A 21872-nucleotide genomic window follows, 5' to 3' on the forward strand; every position below is an offset into this window, starting at 1 on the left:
ACCCTTCTCCCCACTGCTCTACTGCCTCCAGAGACCTTCCTGAAAAACAAACCTGATCATGCTGCTCCTCAGCTTAAAGCGCTCAGTGGCTCCTGGCCCAGCAAGTTGCTCTGCCTTGCCATTGCAGCCTCATCTTTTGTCCCTCAGACCACTCACCTTGTTACAGCTACCCAAGTGTGTGAGGCTCTGTTAAGATCTCTGCCGTTCCACACGCTGCCTGCCATGCTCCCTTCACCATCCTGCTCTGTGTCTCTTCCTCCAAGAAATGTTTTGGACCCTCCCAGGTTGAGCTTGTTGATTCCTTTTTGCTGCCACATTGCTCTGTTTATGAGGTCTGGCCATTTATGCCCCTCTTCCCTGTTAGGCTTTGAATTACAGATATTTTATTCCTGTTGTATTCTCTTGTCAGGCACTGTTCTAAATTTTATGGATACCACAGGAAACAAAACAGACAAAATTCCTATACTCATGGAGCTCCTTCTACTCAAAGGGAGACAGACAGTAAACAAATGTATTAATGATATGTGCTCTGCAGAAAAAAAACTGTAGGGTAATAAGGTAAAGAGTAATAAGGACAGTGACTGAAGGGAGGGAGCTAGTAAGGCAGGTATCAGGAAGAGTGTTCGAGATAGTCAGATACAGTGTCAGAAGCGCTGTAGAGTGTTAGCTATATAGGGAGGAAGGCTCAAGAGTTGTACAAAAATGTGGGTTGAATGAATCAGTGAAAGGGTGATTCCTAATATACAAGTTGCTTAGGTGGGAGTTTTCATGGACCTCTTCAGGCAGGTGTCATTTTTGTGGATTCTTTATATCAAATTCAGGAGTACTATGTATGCATCTTGCCTGGAGAATGTTTACATGGGTTCAGTACTTTCTTTTTTCGTTTTAGTTGATAATTTTTATACTCAGCACACCTGGTGTTAATGGAATGCCTTTATCTTGTTGGTACTTTGTTGTTCTGAGGTTTTGGATTTTTCCATTTTTGTTTTGTTTTTTAATCATTTGCTTTCTTACTATTTGAAGGGAGTGATTCATATGAAATTCTGCAGAGGCTTCTCTAGAAGAATGTTCTTAGATAAATAATTGGGTTAAATTTAATGAATAAAGATTTCATCTTCTTGGCAACTTTGCATGCATGTTCTCTACAATATGCTTAGAGACTCTTCTCACGCATTTATTATAATCATTTGTCTTGGCTCAACTTACTGCAGTTTGAAACCAAGAGAATTAAGTGGGCCCAATTAACCACTTAGGTTTAGTCTCAGTGTGTTTGTGCAACTTCCTGTGAAAACACATGCTTGGTGGGATCATCCTAGTCCAGGACTTTCTTCCAAAGGTCTGAAGCACCAGAAGTCCTGTTTCCACTCTTTACTTGGAGATGCAAGTGCTCAGAGGGAACCGAATCACACTTACGAAATTTAGAAGAGTTTGAAACATAAACCAAATACCAGTTTACTTATTTATAATGATAACACTAGCTTTCAGTTGGCCTAGAAGATTTGTGTGCCTTAGTCAGGGTCTTCTTCCTTTGCCAAGAAGGTCACAATAAGACCTCAATGAACCCTGGAACTAAAGCAAGAGAGTTTGTTGAAAAAAATCTTGATGGATAGTTTTCTCAGGTTAGCATAGTGAGATGGCCCTGTGTTTGCCACATATACACACCTGCCAAGGATTCTGCATGATCAGTTCTGCTGGTCAGGCAGGAGACAGGATGGCTGCCTTTAATCTTGCCTCTTGTGGTTGCTGGGCACATCCTCTCAGCTGACACAGTTTCTTTTAGGTGATGCAGTATTGTTGATTATTTTCAGGAGAGAGACAGCATAGGGGTGGTAAGAGCCTGGGCTCACTAGCATGTGATCCTGGGAACATGACATAACCTCTCTGGGCCTCTGTCTGCTCCTTTGTAAAATGTGTACAAATGGGTACCTTCTTCACAGAGTCATTATGAAAATTAAGCAGATTAATGAATGTAAATAATGTCAACTATTAATTACCCTCACATTCCAGGTTTTTCTCCTTGGGATTATACTGGAGTCACCTTCAGGTTGTGTCCAAAAGTAATTTCACATATTTGCACATAGTATTTGAAGTTGCTACTATATACAGATAACTAAAATCCTCCTTGGAATGCATTTTATGTATTTAAATATCAGAGGCTAACTACTTTCAAGTACTTGGGTCTGAAAATCTCTATTTTTTAATTGGAGTGTTTAGTCTGTTTAAATTTATGTAACTAGTACTATGATTAGGTTTAGTTCTACCATTTTGCTCTTTGTTTTCTATCTGTCCCATTTGTTTATTTCTTTTTCATCTTTTCTTTTAAATTTATCGAGTATTTCTTAGTATCCCATTTTACTTCCTCTCTAGGCATTTTAGCTTTACTCTTTGTCCGTGTTTTCGTTTGTTGGTAATCTCCATAGAGATTGCAATATGCATCCTTAACAGATCACAATCTACTCTTAAATTAATTTTATACCATTTTATATACAATGTCAGAACTTCTCAAAGTTCTAATGTTAGAACTTACAAAAATATATCTCCATTTACCCACCTCTTATATCTACATATGATATAAACCTACAATACAGTAATCAACCATATTATTTTAAAGAAAATGAGAAACAAAAAAGTCTGTTACAATATTTACCCACCTGCCTCCACCACCACCACCACCATTTACCTTTTCTAACACCTTGTTCTATTGTGTACATCCAAGTTTCCATCCGGTATCACTTCCCATCAGCCTAAAAAACTTCATTTACTATTTCTTGTACTACAGGTCTGGTGATAAATTCTCAACTTTTGTTTATCCTTTTGAAAGAATGTTTTTGCTGAGATGCTGAATTCTAGTTCAGTGCATAATTATTTTTTTAACACTTTAAAGATGCCATTACATTGTCTTCTGGTTTGCATTTTTTAATGTGAAGGCAGTGATCATTTTTATTTTTATTCTCCTATATGTAATGTTCCTTTTCCCCCTGCTTTTCTAAGGTTTGTTTTCTTAACCATTTGTTTGTATTGATTTGATTATTATGAGCCTGGGTATAGTTTCATATATTTTTCTTGTGGTTCACTGAGCAATGCGGATCTATGGGTTCATATTTTCATCATATTTGGAAAAATTTTGTCATTTCTTCGTATATTTTTCTACTCTAATGTTTTTCTCATCTCTTTCTGGGATTCCAAATTTACATATGTTTGATCACTTGATATTGTTTCGTAGCTTATTGAAGCTTTGTTTTTTTTTCTCAAACCTTTTTTTCTCTTTGTGTTTCAGTGTGCATAGTTTCTATTGACCTGCTCTCAAGTTCACCAATGTTATTCTTTTCCTGCAGTGTCCAGTCTACTATAAGCTTATCCATTTCTCTGACGAGATTCCCCATTTGTTTGCTCATTATGTTCATTATTTCCTTTAAATCCTTGGGTACATTTATAATAACTGCTTTAAAATTTTTATCTGCTAATTACAACATCTATGTCATTATCTAGGTCAATTTGTTTTTTCTTCTTTGTATGTCTCGTGATTTTTTTTATTGTATGCCCAATCATTGCTAACTGAGATTATGAATTACTCTGTCATCTTCTAAAACCAGTTGAATTTTGTTCTGGTAAGCAATTAACTTACTGCTGTCCCAGCTAGATTCTGTTGGGGCTTAGATTTACTCATTATAGGGTGTATCTAGAGAAGTCTTTACTCTTAGAATGTAGTACTAGTGGCCTTTCTAGGGTCTCAGCCAGATGTCTGAAGTGTTCAGCAAAGTCTGCTCAGAACTTGAATATCTCTCAGTACTATGTAACCTCACAGTCTCCTGTAACTAGTCTCTGTCAAGCCTCATTTCCCTGTTTACAAGCGGCTTTCTTTGTATTTGACCAGACTCAGTGGGACCCACAGGCAGATTTGGGAGGAGGATTCTGCTTTTCATAGTTTCTCTCTTTATGCCCTCCAAATTCCAGCCTCTTAGCAGTTTTGAATTCTAATTTCTGTTTCCTCTGCCCAGAAATACTGCTGCTGTCTCTTTGGGCTATATGTCCATGTGCCATGGTCTGAAAAATGCTCCCAGATAGAAATCTGGTTTGGATTTGGTGTTCGTCTCATTTGTTTCCATCTGCCAGGATTCACAACCCTGTGCTGTCTCCATACAGTGTCTAAAAACAGTTGTTTTATATATTTTACCCAGTTGTATGTTTGTTTATGGTAGGGATATACCGTATTTTTCACTCCATAGGATACACCTGATCATAAGATGCACCTAGGTTTAGAGGAGGAAAACTAAAAAAAAAATATTCTGAACCAAATGGTGTACTAAAATATTTAATAAAATGTAACAGAATAATAGTTCAACCATGTAAAGCGAACAGCAGTCAACAGCGGTATTAAGAACCATCATCACTGTCATTAACAAATGAGGAGAGACTTTAAAGTTTAAGTACTCTTCTAGTTTTCTGGAAACCCCAAGAACTCATCATCGCTAGTGTCAGAATTTATGAACTTCAGTTGCTCACAATCACTGATATCACTTTCTTCCCTATCTTCAGACGCTCTGAGATTCAGCAGTAAAGTGGGGCATTTAAGCGTCCACAGGGTTTCATGTGGACCCACCGCTTCCTCTTCTAACAGCTGTTGCCACCGCTTGACAGGTCAGGAAATACACATCACGGTCTGTGACACAATATTTGCTCCATAAGACGCACAGACACTTTCCCCCCAATATAAAATGCGTCTTACAGAGCAAAAAATACGTTAAGTGTGATAACCTTTACTACCCATGTCCAAACTGGAAGTTATTCCAAAATAATTTAGTGGAACATGACAAGCTAATTTCAAAATTCATATGGATGAATTAAATGTGCAAGAATAGCCGACCGAAAAAATGACAAGAAAAAAATCAGAAGGAATTTGTCCAGCCAGCTCTCAGAACACAGTATAAAACTATAAGAAATCAAAATATTGTGGTAATGGTACAGGATTAAGAAAATAGGTTATAGAAAGGTCAGAAGCAGGCCCATATATATTTTATGATAAAAATGGCATTTCCAATTGATGGGGAAGTGGATGGACTATTTAATATATAGTTAAGGTAATTGGATTTCTATTTGGAAAAATATAAAATTGGATATTTATTGCACAGCACACATTTATAAAAATTGTACATCTGCCCCTAGGTTGGGCAGAGGAGTGGGCCGCAGCCAGCCATGACTGTGAGACTCTTGACCTTTTAGAGAGGTGATGTATACAGAAAGCCGGACGGTGACTCAGGGCTGCAGTGAGAGTGCCCAGAGAGACTTTTTTTCAAGGGGAGCTGAGGAATGCTGGGCAGGGATCTTGCACACAGCTGCCCTGCCAGCAAGGAGAAAGGATTGAGGGACAGTTTGCTCTCACTCAGTGCAGCTGGGCAGATTGATCAGAAAGCTGCACAATGAGAGGGTTTCTCGGCTCCAGCCCAGCACAGCTGGCAGGGCAGAAGCTGCACAGAGTGGAGTTCAGGACTCTTATCTGCTGCGAGGGCAGTGGGCTGGGAGCCGGAAGGGCAAGAAGTGAATACCTGAGATTATTGAAAGCCAGCCAGAACCTCCTTCACTGAGCCCTATTCACTGGCAGAGATCCAACCCCTGGTAAGGGAAGGTCGCACCGAGCCCCCACCTCCTGCAGGATTGAAAGCACCACCAATGGGGAAGGTCTGCAAAACCAACCAGTCAGGCTCAGGAACTCATTGCAAGGTGCATTTCCAAAAGCAAGAGAAAGACAGAAAAAGAAACGCCTAAAGGGCCCATTTTGAACTTTTCTCAGGGAAACAAAATACACTGGTTCCTAGGGCCCCATTTCACTGAGGCCAGCAAAGCAGGGAGAACAGAAATTGGTACGGCAAGGGGTAATCAGGGCTCCGCACAAAGAGCTATGATCAACACCAAGCAGGAAAGAGCTGATCCTCTTACACAGATTGCCCCCCACCTGTTGAGATGGACAGCTAAGTCATCAGAAACTATGCTGGGACAGACCAGTATGGGTGGTGCAGGGGAAGGGGGAACAGATCCACAATTTTCCCAGAAGACTCAACAGTGCCTCCCAGGGGAGACTCAGGGTACCCACCCTCGCGATTGCAACAGAAGCTCCCTCTACAGGCAGGTGAAGGTGATGCAGGCAGTGATGCCAGAGTTGGACAACCGACCCAGGGACCTTGAGCTGATAAAAAACCAGAAGCTGATCCAGAAAGAGAAGGCAGAAGACAAACACCAAACTCCTGAGACAAATTTCACCTCGTTCTTCAGAATTTGCATTTTTTTCTTCCTTTTACATAGCCTTTTAATATTTCTTCTTTTGCCTCAATCGTATACCAACTAATTCACTATTTTTTGTCTTATTTTTTATTCTTTTGATTTAGATTTTCTATTATTTTTTATTCTATTGTTATTTCACACCTCACATTGTACCCTTCCCTTGTCTTACTCCATTTTGCCTTCATCCTGCCCTTTCTTATTTTCATTGTAAATTTTATTTTTCTCATGATACGCCTTGTTCCTATTTCTTACTCTTACTATTTCTCCTCCCTCTATCCTCTCAGAAGCACTCTTACTTCCTATAGTCAGATCACATTCTTCCCCACCTCTTTTTTTAAGTATATTTTATTATGTTGTTACAGTTGTCCCAGTTTCTTTTCCATTTTCTCCCCTCTGCCCAGATCCCTCTTCCCTCCAGTAATCCAACCCCACTTAGTTCATGTCCATGAGTCGTGCATATAAGTTCCTTGGCTTCACCCTTTCCTATATTATTATTAACTTCCCCCTGTCTATTTTGTCCCAACCAATTATGCTTCTTAATCCTTGCACCATTTCTCCATTTCTCCCCTTTCCCCATCCAGCTGATAACCCTCCAAGTGATTCCCATGCCTATGATTCTGTTCTTATTCTGGTCTGCTTAGTTGGATTTTGTCTTTATTTTTTAGATTTAGTTGTTGAGTTCTGAGTTTGTTGTCACTTTAGTGTTCATAGTTTGGATCTTCTTTTTCTTAAATAATTCCCTTTAACATTTCATATAATAATGGCTTGGTGATGATGAACTCCTTGGGCTTTATCTTGTCTGGGAAACTCTTTATATGCCCTTCCATTTTAAATGGTAGCTTTGCTGGATAGAGTAATCTTGGTTGTTTGTTCTTGCTTTTCATCATATTGAATACTTATTGCCAGTTGCTTCTTGCCTGCAGTTTCTTTTGAGAAATCAGCTGATAGCCTTATAGGCACCCCTTTGTAGGTAACTCTGCTTTTTTCTTGCTGCTTTTAAGATTTTCTTTATCTTGATCCTTTGGCATTTTAATTATGATGGGTCTTGGTGTGGTCCTCTTTGGGTCTAGCTTCTTTGGGACTCTCTGTGCTTTCCTAGACTTGTACGTCTTATTTCCTTTGCCAAATTTGGGAAGTTTTCCTTCATTATTTCTTCACATAAGCTTTCAATTCCTTGCTCTTCCTCTTCCTTCTGGCACCCCTATGATTCAGAAGTCGGCATGTTTAAAGTTGTCCCAGAGGTTCGTAAGCCTCTCCTTATTTTTTTCAGTTCTTGTTTCCTCATTATGTACTTGTTGACTATTTTTTTCTTCCTTATGTTCCAAATCATTGATTTGAACCCAGTTTCCTTCCTTTCACCATTGGTTTTGTGTGGGTTTTCCTTTGTTTCATTTAGCTTAGCCTTCACGTCTTCCCTTATACATTTGGCATACTTAAGCATATCTGTCAAGTCTGTGAGCATCTTTATTACCAGTGTTTTGAACTCTATGTCTGTTAGGTTGGCTATCTCGTCATCACTTAGTTCTCCCACTGGAACCTTGATCCATTCTCTCTTTCGGGCCATATTTCTGTGTCTCCTTATCTTGACAGGCTCCCTTGTTTGTTTTCCTCTGAGTCTTAGGTAGAGCTGTCGTACCTGTTACATTGTAGGGGGCAGAGCCTTAGATATTCATCAGTATAGGGCAACCTGTTTCATCACGTTGCGGTGCTGTATGTGGAGGAAGGGTCTGAGAGGGAACAATGCTGCTTGCTCAGCACTTGCCCCCTTTTCAGGCACTTCTCCCACTTCCCATGTGGGAATGGTGCCCCTCTAGCTGTTTTCCTGGCCGTCATTTCCAGAGTGGATGGGTTTGCAGACATTCCTCCTCTATTAATCTCTGCTCAGCTGTTGTTGTTATTGACCCTGTTTCACAATTTTATTTCTTTGGCTCACTACCTTTTTAATTTTACTTCAAACCTCATAATAAACTCTTCCTTTTTCTTACTCCATTATGCCATCACCCTTTCCTGTTTACTTACATTTTAAATTTTTATTTTTTCCCTTTCTTTTCCTTGTTTCTGTTCCCTACTCTAGTGATCTCTCCTCCCTCTTCCCACTTAAAATCATTTTTCTCTCCTTTAGTCATCTCATATTCCCTTTTTCCTATCTTATAATATTCTTAACCTCTCCACCTTTATTAATCTTTGCTCAGTTGCTGTTGATATTGTGGGATGGGGGTATTTTTTGCTGGTGTCGTTTTATGGGTAGCATTGCTTTGTTAAGCATCACCTACACAACAGCATACAAGATGTGGCAGGGGTTGTAACTCCCAGTCAACCAGCTGGATGGGACAGCCCACTAACAAATGAGCCACCAATAATCAAAGCCCAAGTTCAACAAGAGAGCCCATATAAACTGAGTAAAGGGCAACCCTAGAGCATCCAGATCATGAGATAAAAAAGACTGCACCACTGAGTCCCACAGAACTCGTACCACAGAAGGCCACCCCATGAAGATAGGCAGGCAAAGCATAGCAACCTGTAAGGCACAAACAAGCAAAAAGAGTTACCTAAAATGGGGATACAAGGAAAGAACCCCCAATCAAAAGGAAAGGAGGAATCCCCAGAAGAGCTAAATGAAATTCAGGCAAGCAATCTATCAGACATAGAATTCAAAATAATCCTTACAAGGATGCTCAAGGAACTCAGAACAGTAAGGAATTTAGTGATACTAGAGCAGCATGAAAAAGGATAAAGAAACTATGAATAAGAACCAGGAAGAAATGAAGAATACAATATCTGAAGTGAAAATACACTAGAAGGAATTAACAGCAGGCTAGATGAAGCACAGAACCAAATCAGTGAGCTGGAAGACAAGACAGAAAGACATTTCCAGTCAGAGCAACAAAACGAAAAAAGACTCCAAAAAGAACAAGGATAGTTTAAGGGAACTTTAGGACAACATAAAATGTAACAACATTTGCATCATAGGAATATCAGAATGAAAAGAAAAGGAGCAAGGGGTAGAAAACCTGTTTGAAAAAAATGACAGAAAACTTCCCTAACTTGGTGAAGGAAAAAGTCATGTAAGTTCAGGAAGCACAGAGGATCCAATCAAGATGAACCCAAAGAGGCCTACTCCAAGACACATCATAATTAAAATGGCAATTTTAAAGACAAAGAAAGAATCTTAAGGGCAGTAAGGGAGAAACAGCTAGTAACATACCAGGAAGCTCCAATAAGGCTATCAGCTGATTTACCAACAGAACATTGCAAGCCAGAAGGGACTGGCATGAAATATTCCAAGTAATGGAAAGCAAGAACCTAAAACTAAGACTACTCTGTCTAGCAAAGTTCTCATTTAAAATTGAAGGTGAAATAAAGAGCTTCCTAGACCAAAGAATCCTAAAAGAATACATCTCCACCAAGCTAGCACTGTAAGAGATGCTAAAGGGACTGCTATAAAAAGGAGAAGAGAGAGAGAGAAACACAGGTATGGAAAAAATGGCAGTGAACAAGTACCTATCAATAATAACCTTAAATGTAAATAGATTAAGTGCTCCAATCAAAAGACATAGGGTAGCTGAATGGATAAGAAAACACAACCTGCATATTGCTATCTACAAGACACCCACCTCAGAACAAAAGATCTACATAGATTGAAGTGAGGGATGGGAAAAAAATATTCCAAGCAAATGGACATAAAAAGAAAGCTGAAGTAGAAATATTTATCTGACAAAATAGACTTCAAAGTAAAAGCCATAAAAAGGGACAAAGGAATAGTCCAACAGGAGGGTATACTCTATTTTTCACTCCATAAGACACACTCCCCTCCCCCCAAAAAAGTGGGGGGAAATGTCTGTGTGTCTTATGGAGTGAATATTGCGTCACAGACTGTGATGTGTATTACCTGACCTGTCAGTGGTGGTGACAGCTGTTAGAAGAGGATGTGGTGGGCCCACGTGAAACCCTGGGGACACTTAAATGTCCCACTTTACTACTGAATCTCGGGGCATCTCGTCAGTTGCCATCTACCTCTGCCCATCACCCGGGACCTGGGAGAGTGCAGAGAGCCACCTGACACTCCCAGCTACAACCACTGACCTGTCAAGTCAGCTGAGGCTAATAACGGGTATGAGGCACAGTGCCAATTGTCTTTGACACTGAGTGGGGTCTGTGTCAGTAGAATCACCTTCAATCACCAATCACTGTGTCTTAAGCTCTGCCAATCACGAGAGGCAGATGGGTGGAGCTGAAGTAACTGGTTCTCAGCTGGCTACTGGCTCAGTTAGATGCTATAGCTGTCTCATCTACCTCCATACTGTTTCCAGTGCACACCGGATTTCTTTGTGAGGAGGCCAGCAGTAACTGGGTGAGCAGCCATAAATGCTGAAGTTTGTAGTATATAAAGGGAGTTATGGTGGGGTCACTATTCTAGTAGTAACACAGGCACTGAGGGGATTAAGGGGTATCACTAGCCATAACAGGCACTGGGGGTATTCCACCAGAACTTATAACTAGGATAGTGATACTCTCAGTGACTGTTGCAACTAGTGATACCTCTTAACTCCCTCAATGCCTGTTATTAAAGGCCCCCATAAATTCTGACACTAGTGATGATGAGTTCTTGGGGTTCCCAGAAAACTAGAAGAGTACTTGAACCTTAAAGTCTCTCCTCATTTGTTAATGACAGTGATGATGGTTCTTAATACTGCTGTTGACTGCTGTTCACTTTACATGATTGATATATTATTGTTATATTTTATTAAATATTTTAGTACACCATTTGGTTCAGAATGTTTTTTTTTTTCTTGTTTTCCTCCTCAAGACCTAGGTGCATCTTATAGTGCGAAAAATACCATAATCCTTGTAAATATATATGCACCTAACACAGGAGCACTTAAATATATAAAGAAAATCTTGGAGGCCTCCAAAAAGATACTGACAACAACATGGTCATCATAGGGGACTTTAACACCCCACTATAAACAATGGATAGATCTTCCAAACAAAAAATCAACAAGGATATTGTGACACTGAATAACAGTCTAGATCAAATGGACTTAATTGATATATACAGAACTTTTCACTCCATAGAAGCAAAATATACATTCGTATCAAATGCACATGGAACATTTTCAAAGATAAACCACATGGTAGGACACAAAACAAGCCTCAACAAATTCAAGAAAAGTTAAATATCAAGCATGCGCTTAGATTACAATGGACTGAAACTAGAAACCAACCTCAAGGAAAAAAAACTCAAAAACATTCAAATACATGGAAACTGAATGGCATGTTATTAAATACTGAATGGATAAACAGTGAGATCAGGGAAGAAATCATCAAGTATCTGGAAACAAATGAATATGAATATACAGCAACCCAAAACCTATAGGACACAGCAAAACCAGTACTCAGAGGGAAGTTCATGGCAATACAGACCTAATTAAAGAAGACAGAAAAATCTCAAATAAACAACCTGACCCTACATTTATAAGAATAACAGGAACGACAACAACAAGCAAAGCCCAGAGCAAGTAGAAAGAAGAAAATAATAAAGATCAAGGCAGAACTAAATGACATAGAGACTAAAAGAATAATTCAAAGGATCACTAAATCCAGAAGCTGGCTCTTTGAAAAGATAAACAAAATTGACAAACTTTTAACCAGACAATAACAATAAAAAATAATTTAATAAAAATATTATAGATGAATTGAACAATTAAATATTTAAAGTAGTTGAAATGATAGTGTTCTTCCTCCACATGGATATTATATTTAAATGAATACAGAGTGTGCTTAGGCCAATTGTTTCTCTCTTTAGTCTTTGAATTTTAAATATATGCTGTGGACATAAGTAAATTTCTGTATCTGTCTTTTTGCCCAATACTTACGAGCTTTTTCCTGAAGCCCTGACTTACTACATGGGGCAGAGAGATGGTGCCCATTAGTGTAAAAAGAGATGAATAGTTATGTTCTCTGGAGTAACCATTGTTGATGACCATGCATTTTGATTTATAGAAATATTTTTAAGATATGCCAGCTACTGCAAAATATATTAATGCTTTTAAAATATGAATTAGTATAGTCTATTAGAAGTCAATGTGTACAACTGGAAATTTATTCTAAATAAATATCCTTTTATGTTCGAAGGAAAAAAGCTTTATAGTCAAAGATACTGCTTTCAGTACAATTTATAATGGTGAAAAATTGGAAACGAGCAATTTTTCTAAATAAAGAAAACCAGTTAAGGAAATTTAGGTTATTATGTAGCCATTAAGAGGGGAATATATGCAAATAATTACATTAAAACATGTTTATGTTGACAGGAGGGAGAACAAAATTCAGAACTCATGATTTTAATAAAAATGCCTGTATGTGAACAAAATATAAAGTACCCATTACACAAAAACATATTAAGTGTGATTTTGTTTGCATGATGGGTCTATGAACTTTTTAACTTACTATATTTCCTATTTTTTTATATAAGTAATTCTTCTTTAATGAGTAATGAAGAAGACATCATTTGAAATACATACATATATGTAGGTGAGATATATATTTTAGTGGCAAAAGAATTAATTATTCTAAGGTTGGAATTATTGTAGCCCTGTGTTTTTAAAAATAATGTGTACTGTGAGATAACTTATTTTTCTTTATGGCGTCCTTAGTCAAAAATAAGTAGAGGCTAATGAGACAACTTTTCCAATATTATTGCTTTAACAGCATTAATTTTTAGGGGAAAATCTGCCTTTAATTTGCAGTTTTTGGTAGTGTTACATGAGATCTTTAACAATCTAAATTGTAAGATTTTTTTGTGGTAAAATATACATATATGTAAAAATAAATAAAATATAAAATTTACCACTTTAAGTATACAGTTCCGTGTCATTCAATATGTTCATGTGACAAATTGCAAAGATTTTAAACATAAGCTCTCATTGTCTATAATATTAAGTTAGTCCCAATTCCCTTCAAAAGTTTTTTCTTTCTTATGACCTAAATGCTTCCTGAGGACCTACTCAGTACCGTGCACTGTGTCTGGGGACACAAGTGTGAATAAGGCAGATGTGGTTTCTCTCGTCTTGAAGCCTGCATTCTGTTAAGGAAGCAAACAAAACACATGGTTGTACGGGTAGCGTGTGAATGGGAGCTATGTTAAGAACACCTCCTGGAGAGCTAACCTGCAGGACCAGGAAGTTCAGAAAGGCTTTTCTTGACGTAAGGAGAGGAGAGACTTGAAGGATGAGTATGGTCCTTTTAGGTAATGGGAACTAGATAAAGACTAGGGGGCAATGTGTGAGGCACAGGGAACACCTGAGGCAGGAGGTGGACCTGAGAGAAGAGGGGTGTGGTGTCAGAAAGGGGAGAGGGGTGACCATGAAGAGACAGGAGGGCAGATCCTAGAAGACCTGGTAAGCAGTGGTAAGGTTGTCAGACTTTTTCCCAAGGGAAATATAAAACCACCAAAGGGTTTTAATCTGAAATATTTGATTTACAATTTTAAGAGCACTTTTGTTGCATGTGGAGAATGGAAGATAGCAGAGCCCGTTGTGGGGCTGTGAGTGGGGAGATTGGGATGTAGGGGAGTGGAGGAGAAAGAGGAGCTTAGCATCATTGCTAGGTTTCTGACTTTAGAAACCATGCACTGAGAAAAGGAACACTGGAGAAAGAGCTGTTTGAGGAAGAAGGTGAGCTCTGATTTGGACAAGTTCAGAGTCAGAGGTGCCTGCAGGCAATCCAAGAGGAAACACCCAGTAGACAGTTGTACTTAAGGGTGGAGATCCCAGGAGTGAAGTCTGGGCACATAAATGGTAGATGACCCGACAAATAATTGACATGCTTAAATCTTTTATACCTCTTTCATCTGCTTTTTGTCTCTCAGCAGTTGCAGGAATGAATCTTGTTACTGTAGTCAACAGATGGTTTCTCTTCTGATGCTGACCAACACTTAAAATAACATAAATGTTTTGGTTATTGGCTTGAACTTCACCTTTAGTATGTAAACACAATCCTATCAAAGTAAATACTGAAACCACTTTTTTCTTTCTTTCTTTTTTAATGAGCCTGTGAAAGTTTTAGGTCTGAATGCAATCCAAGCTCTCATATTATCAAAACGGAAAATGGTGGCCAGGGGGTTTCTGAGTTTCAGAAGATTACAGAACTGGGAAGTAGAGACCTACAGTTCAGGTCTCTACTGACTAGGTAGTCTTATTTTCACTGCTTTTTGCTGCTCACTCCCCCCACCCCACCCTACACTCCATTGAAACTTCTGGCTTCAGAGTACCTCTTACTAATTATTTGTTTCTTAAAGGACATGGCGAATGCCCATCCTGGTCTCAGAGCCCTGAGCTCTAGAAATTTGTTTTTATAGAATATTTATTCTAATGATAAATATCCAAATGAAAAACTTTATGTCTTAGGAAAACACTTTAAAACTTATCATGGTTCATGAACCCATTTGGCTCTCTAATGAACGAATAACTATTTCTGTGCATATAGACAAACAATTGTACATATGGTTTTGAGAACTCCATAGATTCCAAAATAAAGATATCCTATTATATAACTCTTAGGCTGCTTTCAAAGACATGTGAACCAGGTTTTCTGGAATGTGTTCAGATATTTCCTCAATCTCTTGATGAATACCAGTACGTTTTAAAGGATTGAATGGTAGTTCAGTTAACATCCCGTATGCCTCATAGACAGTTCATGTCTGCTGATCCATTAGTCACTACTGACTAATGTAATATCCATCTTGGTGACACAGTCTCTAGAAGTTTAAAAAGGTGGTTGGTGGTATTGAATTAGAGGATATTAATGTCTCCGCAGAAATTTTATTTCTCAACATTCTTAAAATTAATAACACAGATGTTATGTGAGCCCTGGCAAAGAAAGGACTTTTCTTTCCTGATCAAAGTCAGGACAAAGAAAAGCCTGTTTTATTGGTGCTTCTTTATTTTTGATGTATCTAATTAAAAATAAAAGGGAGAGGAGAAGATACAAACTACCATCTTCACTTTCAACCCCTCCAAAGCGGGGAAAAAAATATATACAGAAAGCCTATGCAGGGAGTATAATGTAGGGTCCAGAGAAGGGGCAGGGCCTTCCCACTGAATTCCCCTTTGTCGTGTGGAGTTGGAGGTAGAAACCACCTCTTCTCTGGTGCCAGCTTCTTCTTAGCTACCTCCTCCGTTCTCTATTTGTTTCAAGTTTGCACTCCCTTCCTTCTTTAGCACAGGGAAATTTCTCTTACGCTAAACCCCTCCTGCTAAACATAAATTTCTAGCTTGAAAAATTTCTCATTCTATAGCTCCTCCTGTTCAGGGTGAATTCCATTTGGCCAATGTACCTCCTTTTCCTTATTCACAAGTTTCTTTAAAATCATGTTTCCTCTATGGAGCTTCTAATGATAAACTGGCACCTTTTTGTTTTCTCTCATCATCTGAAACTATATTATTTGTGTGCCCTCCCTTCCTCCTCCTCCCTAGATTAAAAGTCTTGGGAAGACGGAGATCTTAGTTTCATTCACAACTATATTCCTTTGCTCAAGACAGTGCCCAGTGCCTGGTTCTGGCAGGTGCTCAGTGAATATTGAATGAATGAATGAATGAATGAATGAATGAATATCCTTCCCATAAACTCTTCTAGAACACTGACTATGTATGGCAGTGAATGCAGATTTTTATTAAACGGTAGACTAGTGGTTAGCTAGTCAGTTGGAGCCCGATCACTTGGCATCTGAAGAACACTGCCTATGGTTCTCAGAGCACTCTAGAACTTGCTGTGGTTACACAGAAGCCACTCAGAACTTCCTGTGCTCTAAAGACTTTGGCCAGTAGAGGAAACTTTCCTTTCTGTCAGAGTCTTAGCAGAGTGACAGAGAGGTTTAGCCATGAAGCTAGGTGTCTGGTTCAAATCTTCCTGGTTGTGTGACTCAGGCAGTTACTGATCCTTTATGTCCTCCAGTTCTTGCATCTGTAAGTTGAGGCTAGCAGTAGCGCCTGTTTTGTAGGGTTGCTTAAGGATTAAACGAGTTGCTCTAGGGTTAGCAGGATAGTGATAATGGTGGTGGTGGTAGGATTTGGCCGATAATATCGTAGAGTGAGTATTTTTGTACTTTGTTTTTAATCTGATTATTCCCATTTTATTAATTTTTTCATCATTGCTTTTTTAAAATGTAAGAATCAAGTCATCTCTTAGAAATATTCTTACCATTTGAGATGCTCATATTAAGTAATTTCTTTTTAAGTAGCTTATTAAGACATACAGTTTGATTCTTTGCATTAGTTGTTTACTTTATTGTGTAAAGTTTATTTTCATGGAGACACTGAGTAGGTTTTTAATCCCCAGCGTCTGTGTGAAATAAATTTCTTCTATTTGGAGCATTTCTGTAATACAACATGTTCTTCATATTTGAATCTTCATTACATTTTCTGTATATTATGTTACAAAATCATGCTGAACTACTAGCATGAAAGATATTTTCATGCAAGGTTATTTTCTTGAATTTTAGATTAGTTTATGCATAACTTAATTGTGCTTCTCTGTCCCCTTTTTTTTTTTTTTTTTTTTTTTAATGATGAATCCATGAATGCCAGATTCAAAGTTTCTGTCAGGAAGAATTATATTTGTGTCCGCCTTAAGAACAGGGAGTGAGGAAAGGAGAGAGAATAAAAAGAAAAGCCTTTAATTATACTTCACACTTGTAATTGATGACTTTTACAGTAATCTGGGCATAGAGGGAAATACAAATAAAATTGAAGCATAGTCAGTCTGTGATCTAATTTTGTCTTTTTTGGTTTTTGTTATTGCTAAAATACTAATAGCAAAAATACTACTCATAATTTCCTAGTCATCTAAAACTTTTCTTTGTCCTTTTTTTTTTCCCCCCTTCTGCTCTTCTATCTGTCTGAAAAAGGCACTTAGCAGGGGAATAAGAACCTTGGATAGGATCTTAAAATGAAAAGAGAGCATAAAAAACAGTAGACAAGCTGTCTGAGAATTTTGTCATTTTCTTTTTTAATGTAAACAGTTTTATTTAGAAACAGATAGGTACCTGCTTGCATTATAGAATATAAAATTTGGTTTACACTCCACAAAAAATAACCAACATCCGAACTCAAGAGAGTTAGCATTCACAGGACACACAATGTCCCCTAGCCCCAGGCTGGATTTAAACCAAAAATGATAATAATAATAGTAATAATCCCAGGGGATCATTAGAGATTAGAGTACCATGTTTGCTGCTGAGCACCCAGCATCCAGAAGTTGCTGTCTTAGCAGAGGAAGGTTTGTTTTCTAAGTGTGTGACTTTAACATAAGGCCTAGGTTCTCTGTCCCTAGTGAGTTGCAGGGCTCTCTTGGTATCATTATTAGTTATCTCTTGTCTTAACAATAAAAATGGGGAATCTGGAGGGCAGAGAATTTCCATGCTCCCTATACTGGGGTTAAACTTAAAAAAGAGTATTCACTCTCAAGAGTTCAGTGCAAAAACTGGGGTGAAGTTACATGATATCTGGCTTTTTACCAGACCAAGTAGCCCTCCTCAACATGATCATGAAGACCAAAGGATACATCTAGGTTCAGGTTATAATAATCACCCAGCAACAGACTGGCAATCATTATCAAAGAAAGGGGCATTGTAGAAAGAGCTGAAGAAACCATCCTCTGTTCCCAACTCACTTTACCCCTATTTTACATAACACAGACTCTCTGTTTCTTAGAGATGGACCTCTTTTGAGAGAATGTGTTGTATCCCAAGTTTTTAGCCCTCAGGTTACTAAGATAAATATGTGCATATCTAGCCTTTATTATGTCATTTGTATTTTAATGGGACATGTGGATGGATGGGTCTGTCCATGAAGGAACTTTCCTTCTGTGTAAATGACTTCTCCTACTTTAAGTCCATTGGAGCTCTCTGACCTCCACGCCTCCAGGAACTTACAGATTTGGGGAGTTGGTTCTTTTGTTGATGATGTCATTTAATTTTAATTCTAAACACACGTCATTTTTTTTTTTAACAAAAAGCTAAGTACACGGTTGGTAGGATGAATAATAAAGGCTCTCTTGGGTCATATGGGTAACACCAGAAAATGACAGATATAGAAGAAAGAAGTAAGAGTACTGTTTTTCTTTCTTGTTTATTTTCTTTTTTTATTGTTGACACTATTACAGATGTCCCCATTTACCCCACTTTCCCATTTCCACCCAGCCTCTGTCCACTTCCCCTGGCCTTTACCATACTATTGTCTGTATCCACTGGCTATGCATAATGTTCTTTGGCTAGTACCTTCACCTTCTTTCATTAGTCGTCCCCCCCACCTCCCACCCCTCTGAGGTCTGTCAGTCTGTTCCCTGTATCCATGTCTCTGTTTCTATTTTGTTTGTTAGTTTATTTTGTTTATTAGATTCCATTAGATGAGTGAGAGTGAGATCATATGGCATTTGTCTTTCTCTGACTGGCTTATTTCACTTAGCATAATAAAGAGTACTTTTAAAAAACAAGGTACTTGGCTTGGAAGGAGTACAGAGATGAATCAAAGACCCAAAACAGATGCCATAAAAGGATGTCATTTAAATAAAAGATAAAAGGAAAAAGACACTTGGTTAATCTACATAGTATATTTTTATCTTTTAATGGCCTGTCACTGTCATTTGTCATTATTTTTAGTTGAAAAGATGTTCACTGCAGACTGTGACTTTGCTGCGTGGTGTGGTAACAGTGGTCTCTGGTATTTCATATGCACAGCCCGATGTGTGTGGGGGGGAGGGGGTGAACTATTATTGTGATGATCAGGAGCCTTTCACAAAAGCAATCTTTCTTGTGCTTCCAGATTTTCACCTGATGGAAGACTAATTGTATCATGTAGTGAGGATAAAACTATTAAAATTTGGGATACCACAAGTAAGCAGTGTGTGAATAATTTCTCAGATTCTGTAGGGTAAGTCAATTCTATTTGTGCATTGATAAGGAGATATTTAATTATTACAGTTCAAATAAAGAAAGGAAAGAAATCAAAATATGAGACCATCTTAATCTTTCCTCCTAGGTTTGCAAATTTTGTGGATTTTAACCCTAATGGTACATGCATAGCTTCAGCAGGTTCTGATCATACTGTGAAAATCTGGGATATAAGAGTGAACAAATTACTCCAACATTATCAAGGTACAATTTCCATAACAGAAGAATTCAGTTTCTGAGTAGACTCCTCTGGGGACCTCTTAAACTGACAGACTGTCCTTCTCAGTATAGTCTGGCCCTCTTAATAGGAGTCTGGGCTGCCTTTAAACTGACTATGAAATTGCTAGCCCTCATCAACAACATGGTCTGAGAAGCTGGGGTAGGTGCCAGAGTGGAGAGGGAGGTGGAAGGACCTTTAAAATGGTGCCAGGACTGTAAAAAAAATGAAAGGGGAGAAAAAAAGAAAGAAATTACTGTGAGATTTCCACCTCTGGCTATTTGTATTATATAAGAAGTCTGGGATAGAAATTGGCACAAATACTTGTTATAACTGGTAGAAAACAGCATCCTACTGTGCCTATATTTTGAAGTTAAAAAGAGAAATAGATCATTTTCTTGGTTTATATTGTATTTATATTAAATCCATATTTCTCTTTCTTAACAACTGTAATATTTACCATGTAGCCAACACTGCTAAATCCTCACAAAAGCCCTAGGAGGAGCCATTATTATTACCCCATTTTAAAGATAAAGAATTTGAAGCTTAAAGAGGATAAGTGACTTGCTGAAAAGAATTGATAGAACTGACCTGGGTCAGTTTACAAATTTTTTATCACTGTGTTATACTGCCTCCTACTGGAAGGATGGTGTCCAGAAATGAATTCTCAAACTGGCAAGATTGTGCCCTTCTCCAAATATATGTTCACACTCTTTACCCTTTAGCACCAAGCCACTAATTGATTACTAAATTTAGCTTAAGGCTAGGTGGTATTCTTTGTGTGAGCTGGAGGTAATCAACTGTTGGTTATATTGGTAATATATCTGAAGACTTTTTAGTTACGTGGTTAACAAGATCATCTTTTCATGACACATTCTCATTTTGAAAGCTATTCTGTTTCATTAGCCAGACACTTCAGTTGTGTGATGCCCAACTATTTATTTGTTTTGGTGTTGTGGAAATATTACGTCTAATATTGCTAATAGAGCAGAGCGGCATCTTTAGAATTAAGAATTGTTCTCTAAAATTTTTGCTTTATTTTCTACAAATCAGTTCACGGCTGTGGAGTTAATTGTGTATCATTCCATCCTTCGGGTAACTATCTCATCACTGCTTCTTCAGATGGTACACTTAAGATTCTGGATCTACTGGAAGGAAGGCTCATATATACACTTCAAGGACATACGGTACTAATGCTAAGATTTTTGTTTTGTAAATAATATTGATTTAAAGTTTTGATCCATTTTATTATATGCCTTTATTATTTTTCCCAGTGTAGGACACATTGCTGCTATCATAAAAAATATTTTTGCTTCCAAGGCAATGGTTTTGTCCTCTGGAAGCAATTCTTAGAAGTATTATTTATTGTAGTTTTTGTCAAAATCAGTGTGTATCCTTTCTTTTCTTTCATTTTTTTAAATTTATGGAGGGACTCCCTCTCAGACTTACGACCCTTTATAATCTTATAAAGGACAATGGGCAAAGATCTTGAGCTCCTCTAGCTGCTTCAAGCTGGACATGGTCATCGTCCTTGGGTCCAGAATTCCCTAATAAGTGTGGGGGTGTGGATGGGAGAGTGGCCTTCCCACATGGAGAAGGATCTTGCAGACTCCAGGTCAGTTGGCTGTCCCTGGGCAACAGCATGCTTGGTTTAACCGGCTGGCATCCTTGTTGTATTCTGGGGGCAACAGATTTGGCAACAGGGTAAAAGGCATCATTCAATCCGTAACCACTAGATGACAAAAGGCAGAGATTAATTTTTCAAAATCCCACATTAGGAAAAAATGAAAGGCTTCTTTGGAGGAAGGTGTGCAAGGTACATCACACCTGTCAAAAGCCCTTTTGCCCACTATACTTAGTTTGAACTGAAGGAAATATTTTAGGTTCCCCCCCAACCTCAGACCTCTGGGCCCTTTCTGTCCAAGCCATTAGGATAGAAAAGAGAAACTAGTTTTAAAGTGAAGCCCACAGACCACCCCATACTTCACCAACCCAGCCACTTAGTTCAGCCAAACCATTGAGTCTCAGGAGGCAGTGATGCAGACAAATATTAACTTAGGCCTATATGTACAGACAATCACTCAGGTAATGAGATCATATGTTTATGCCCTTTGAAAACAAAACACACATGTTAATTTATGCAGCATAACCCACAAACCAGTCTCTAAATCTGTGAGACTGTCTTATTGGGAAAACATCCAGCTGCAAGGCATTTGACATTCTTCTTGTCTGTAAATTAAGCATCTTTGATGATGTCACAGACCTAGTTTAACTTTCAAATGAAAACTTTAAATGAAAATAAACTTTAAAGACAGTGGCACTAGTTTATAGTCTACCACTGAGCATTGTGATTTTTCTCGAATTGTGATTTTTCTCCTTAAGATTACCCTCCTTGTCATTAAAAGGACTGCATTAAGTCCAGTTTTAATTTAT

The 21872-nt window shown here is 38.2% G+C and overlaps 1 protein-coding gene across 4 annotated transcripts in view; it reads left to right on the forward strand.

The window, feature by feature from the left end:
- The window catches only part of POC1B (POC1 centriolar protein B), a 131623-nt gene that overhangs the window by 47879 nt on the left and 61872 nt on the right, over positions 1–21872 (forward strand). For all 4 annotated transcript variants that reach the window (XR_016510531.1, XM_090273900.1, XM_090273899.1 and 1 more), the window contains 3 exons: positions 19095–19202; positions 19311–19426; positions 20493–20626. Coding sequence is in view for 3 of the 4 variants with exons in the window: in XM_090273900.1 (XP_090130026.1) it covers positions 19095–19202; positions 19311–19426; positions 20493–20626 (358 nt within the window). In the remaining variant the exon portion in view is untranslated. The remainder of the gene's footprint in view (positions 1–19094; positions 19203–19310; positions 19427–20492; positions 20627–21872) is intronic.

Source organism: Furipterus horrens, unplaced genomic scaffold (assembly GCF_987537825.1).
Source record: "Furipterus horrens unplaced genomic scaffold, mFurHor1.1.pri manual_scaffold_4, whole genome shotgun sequence".
Lineage (NCBI taxonomy): Eukaryota > Metazoa > Chordata > Mammalia > Chiroptera > Furipteridae > Furipterus > Furipterus horrens.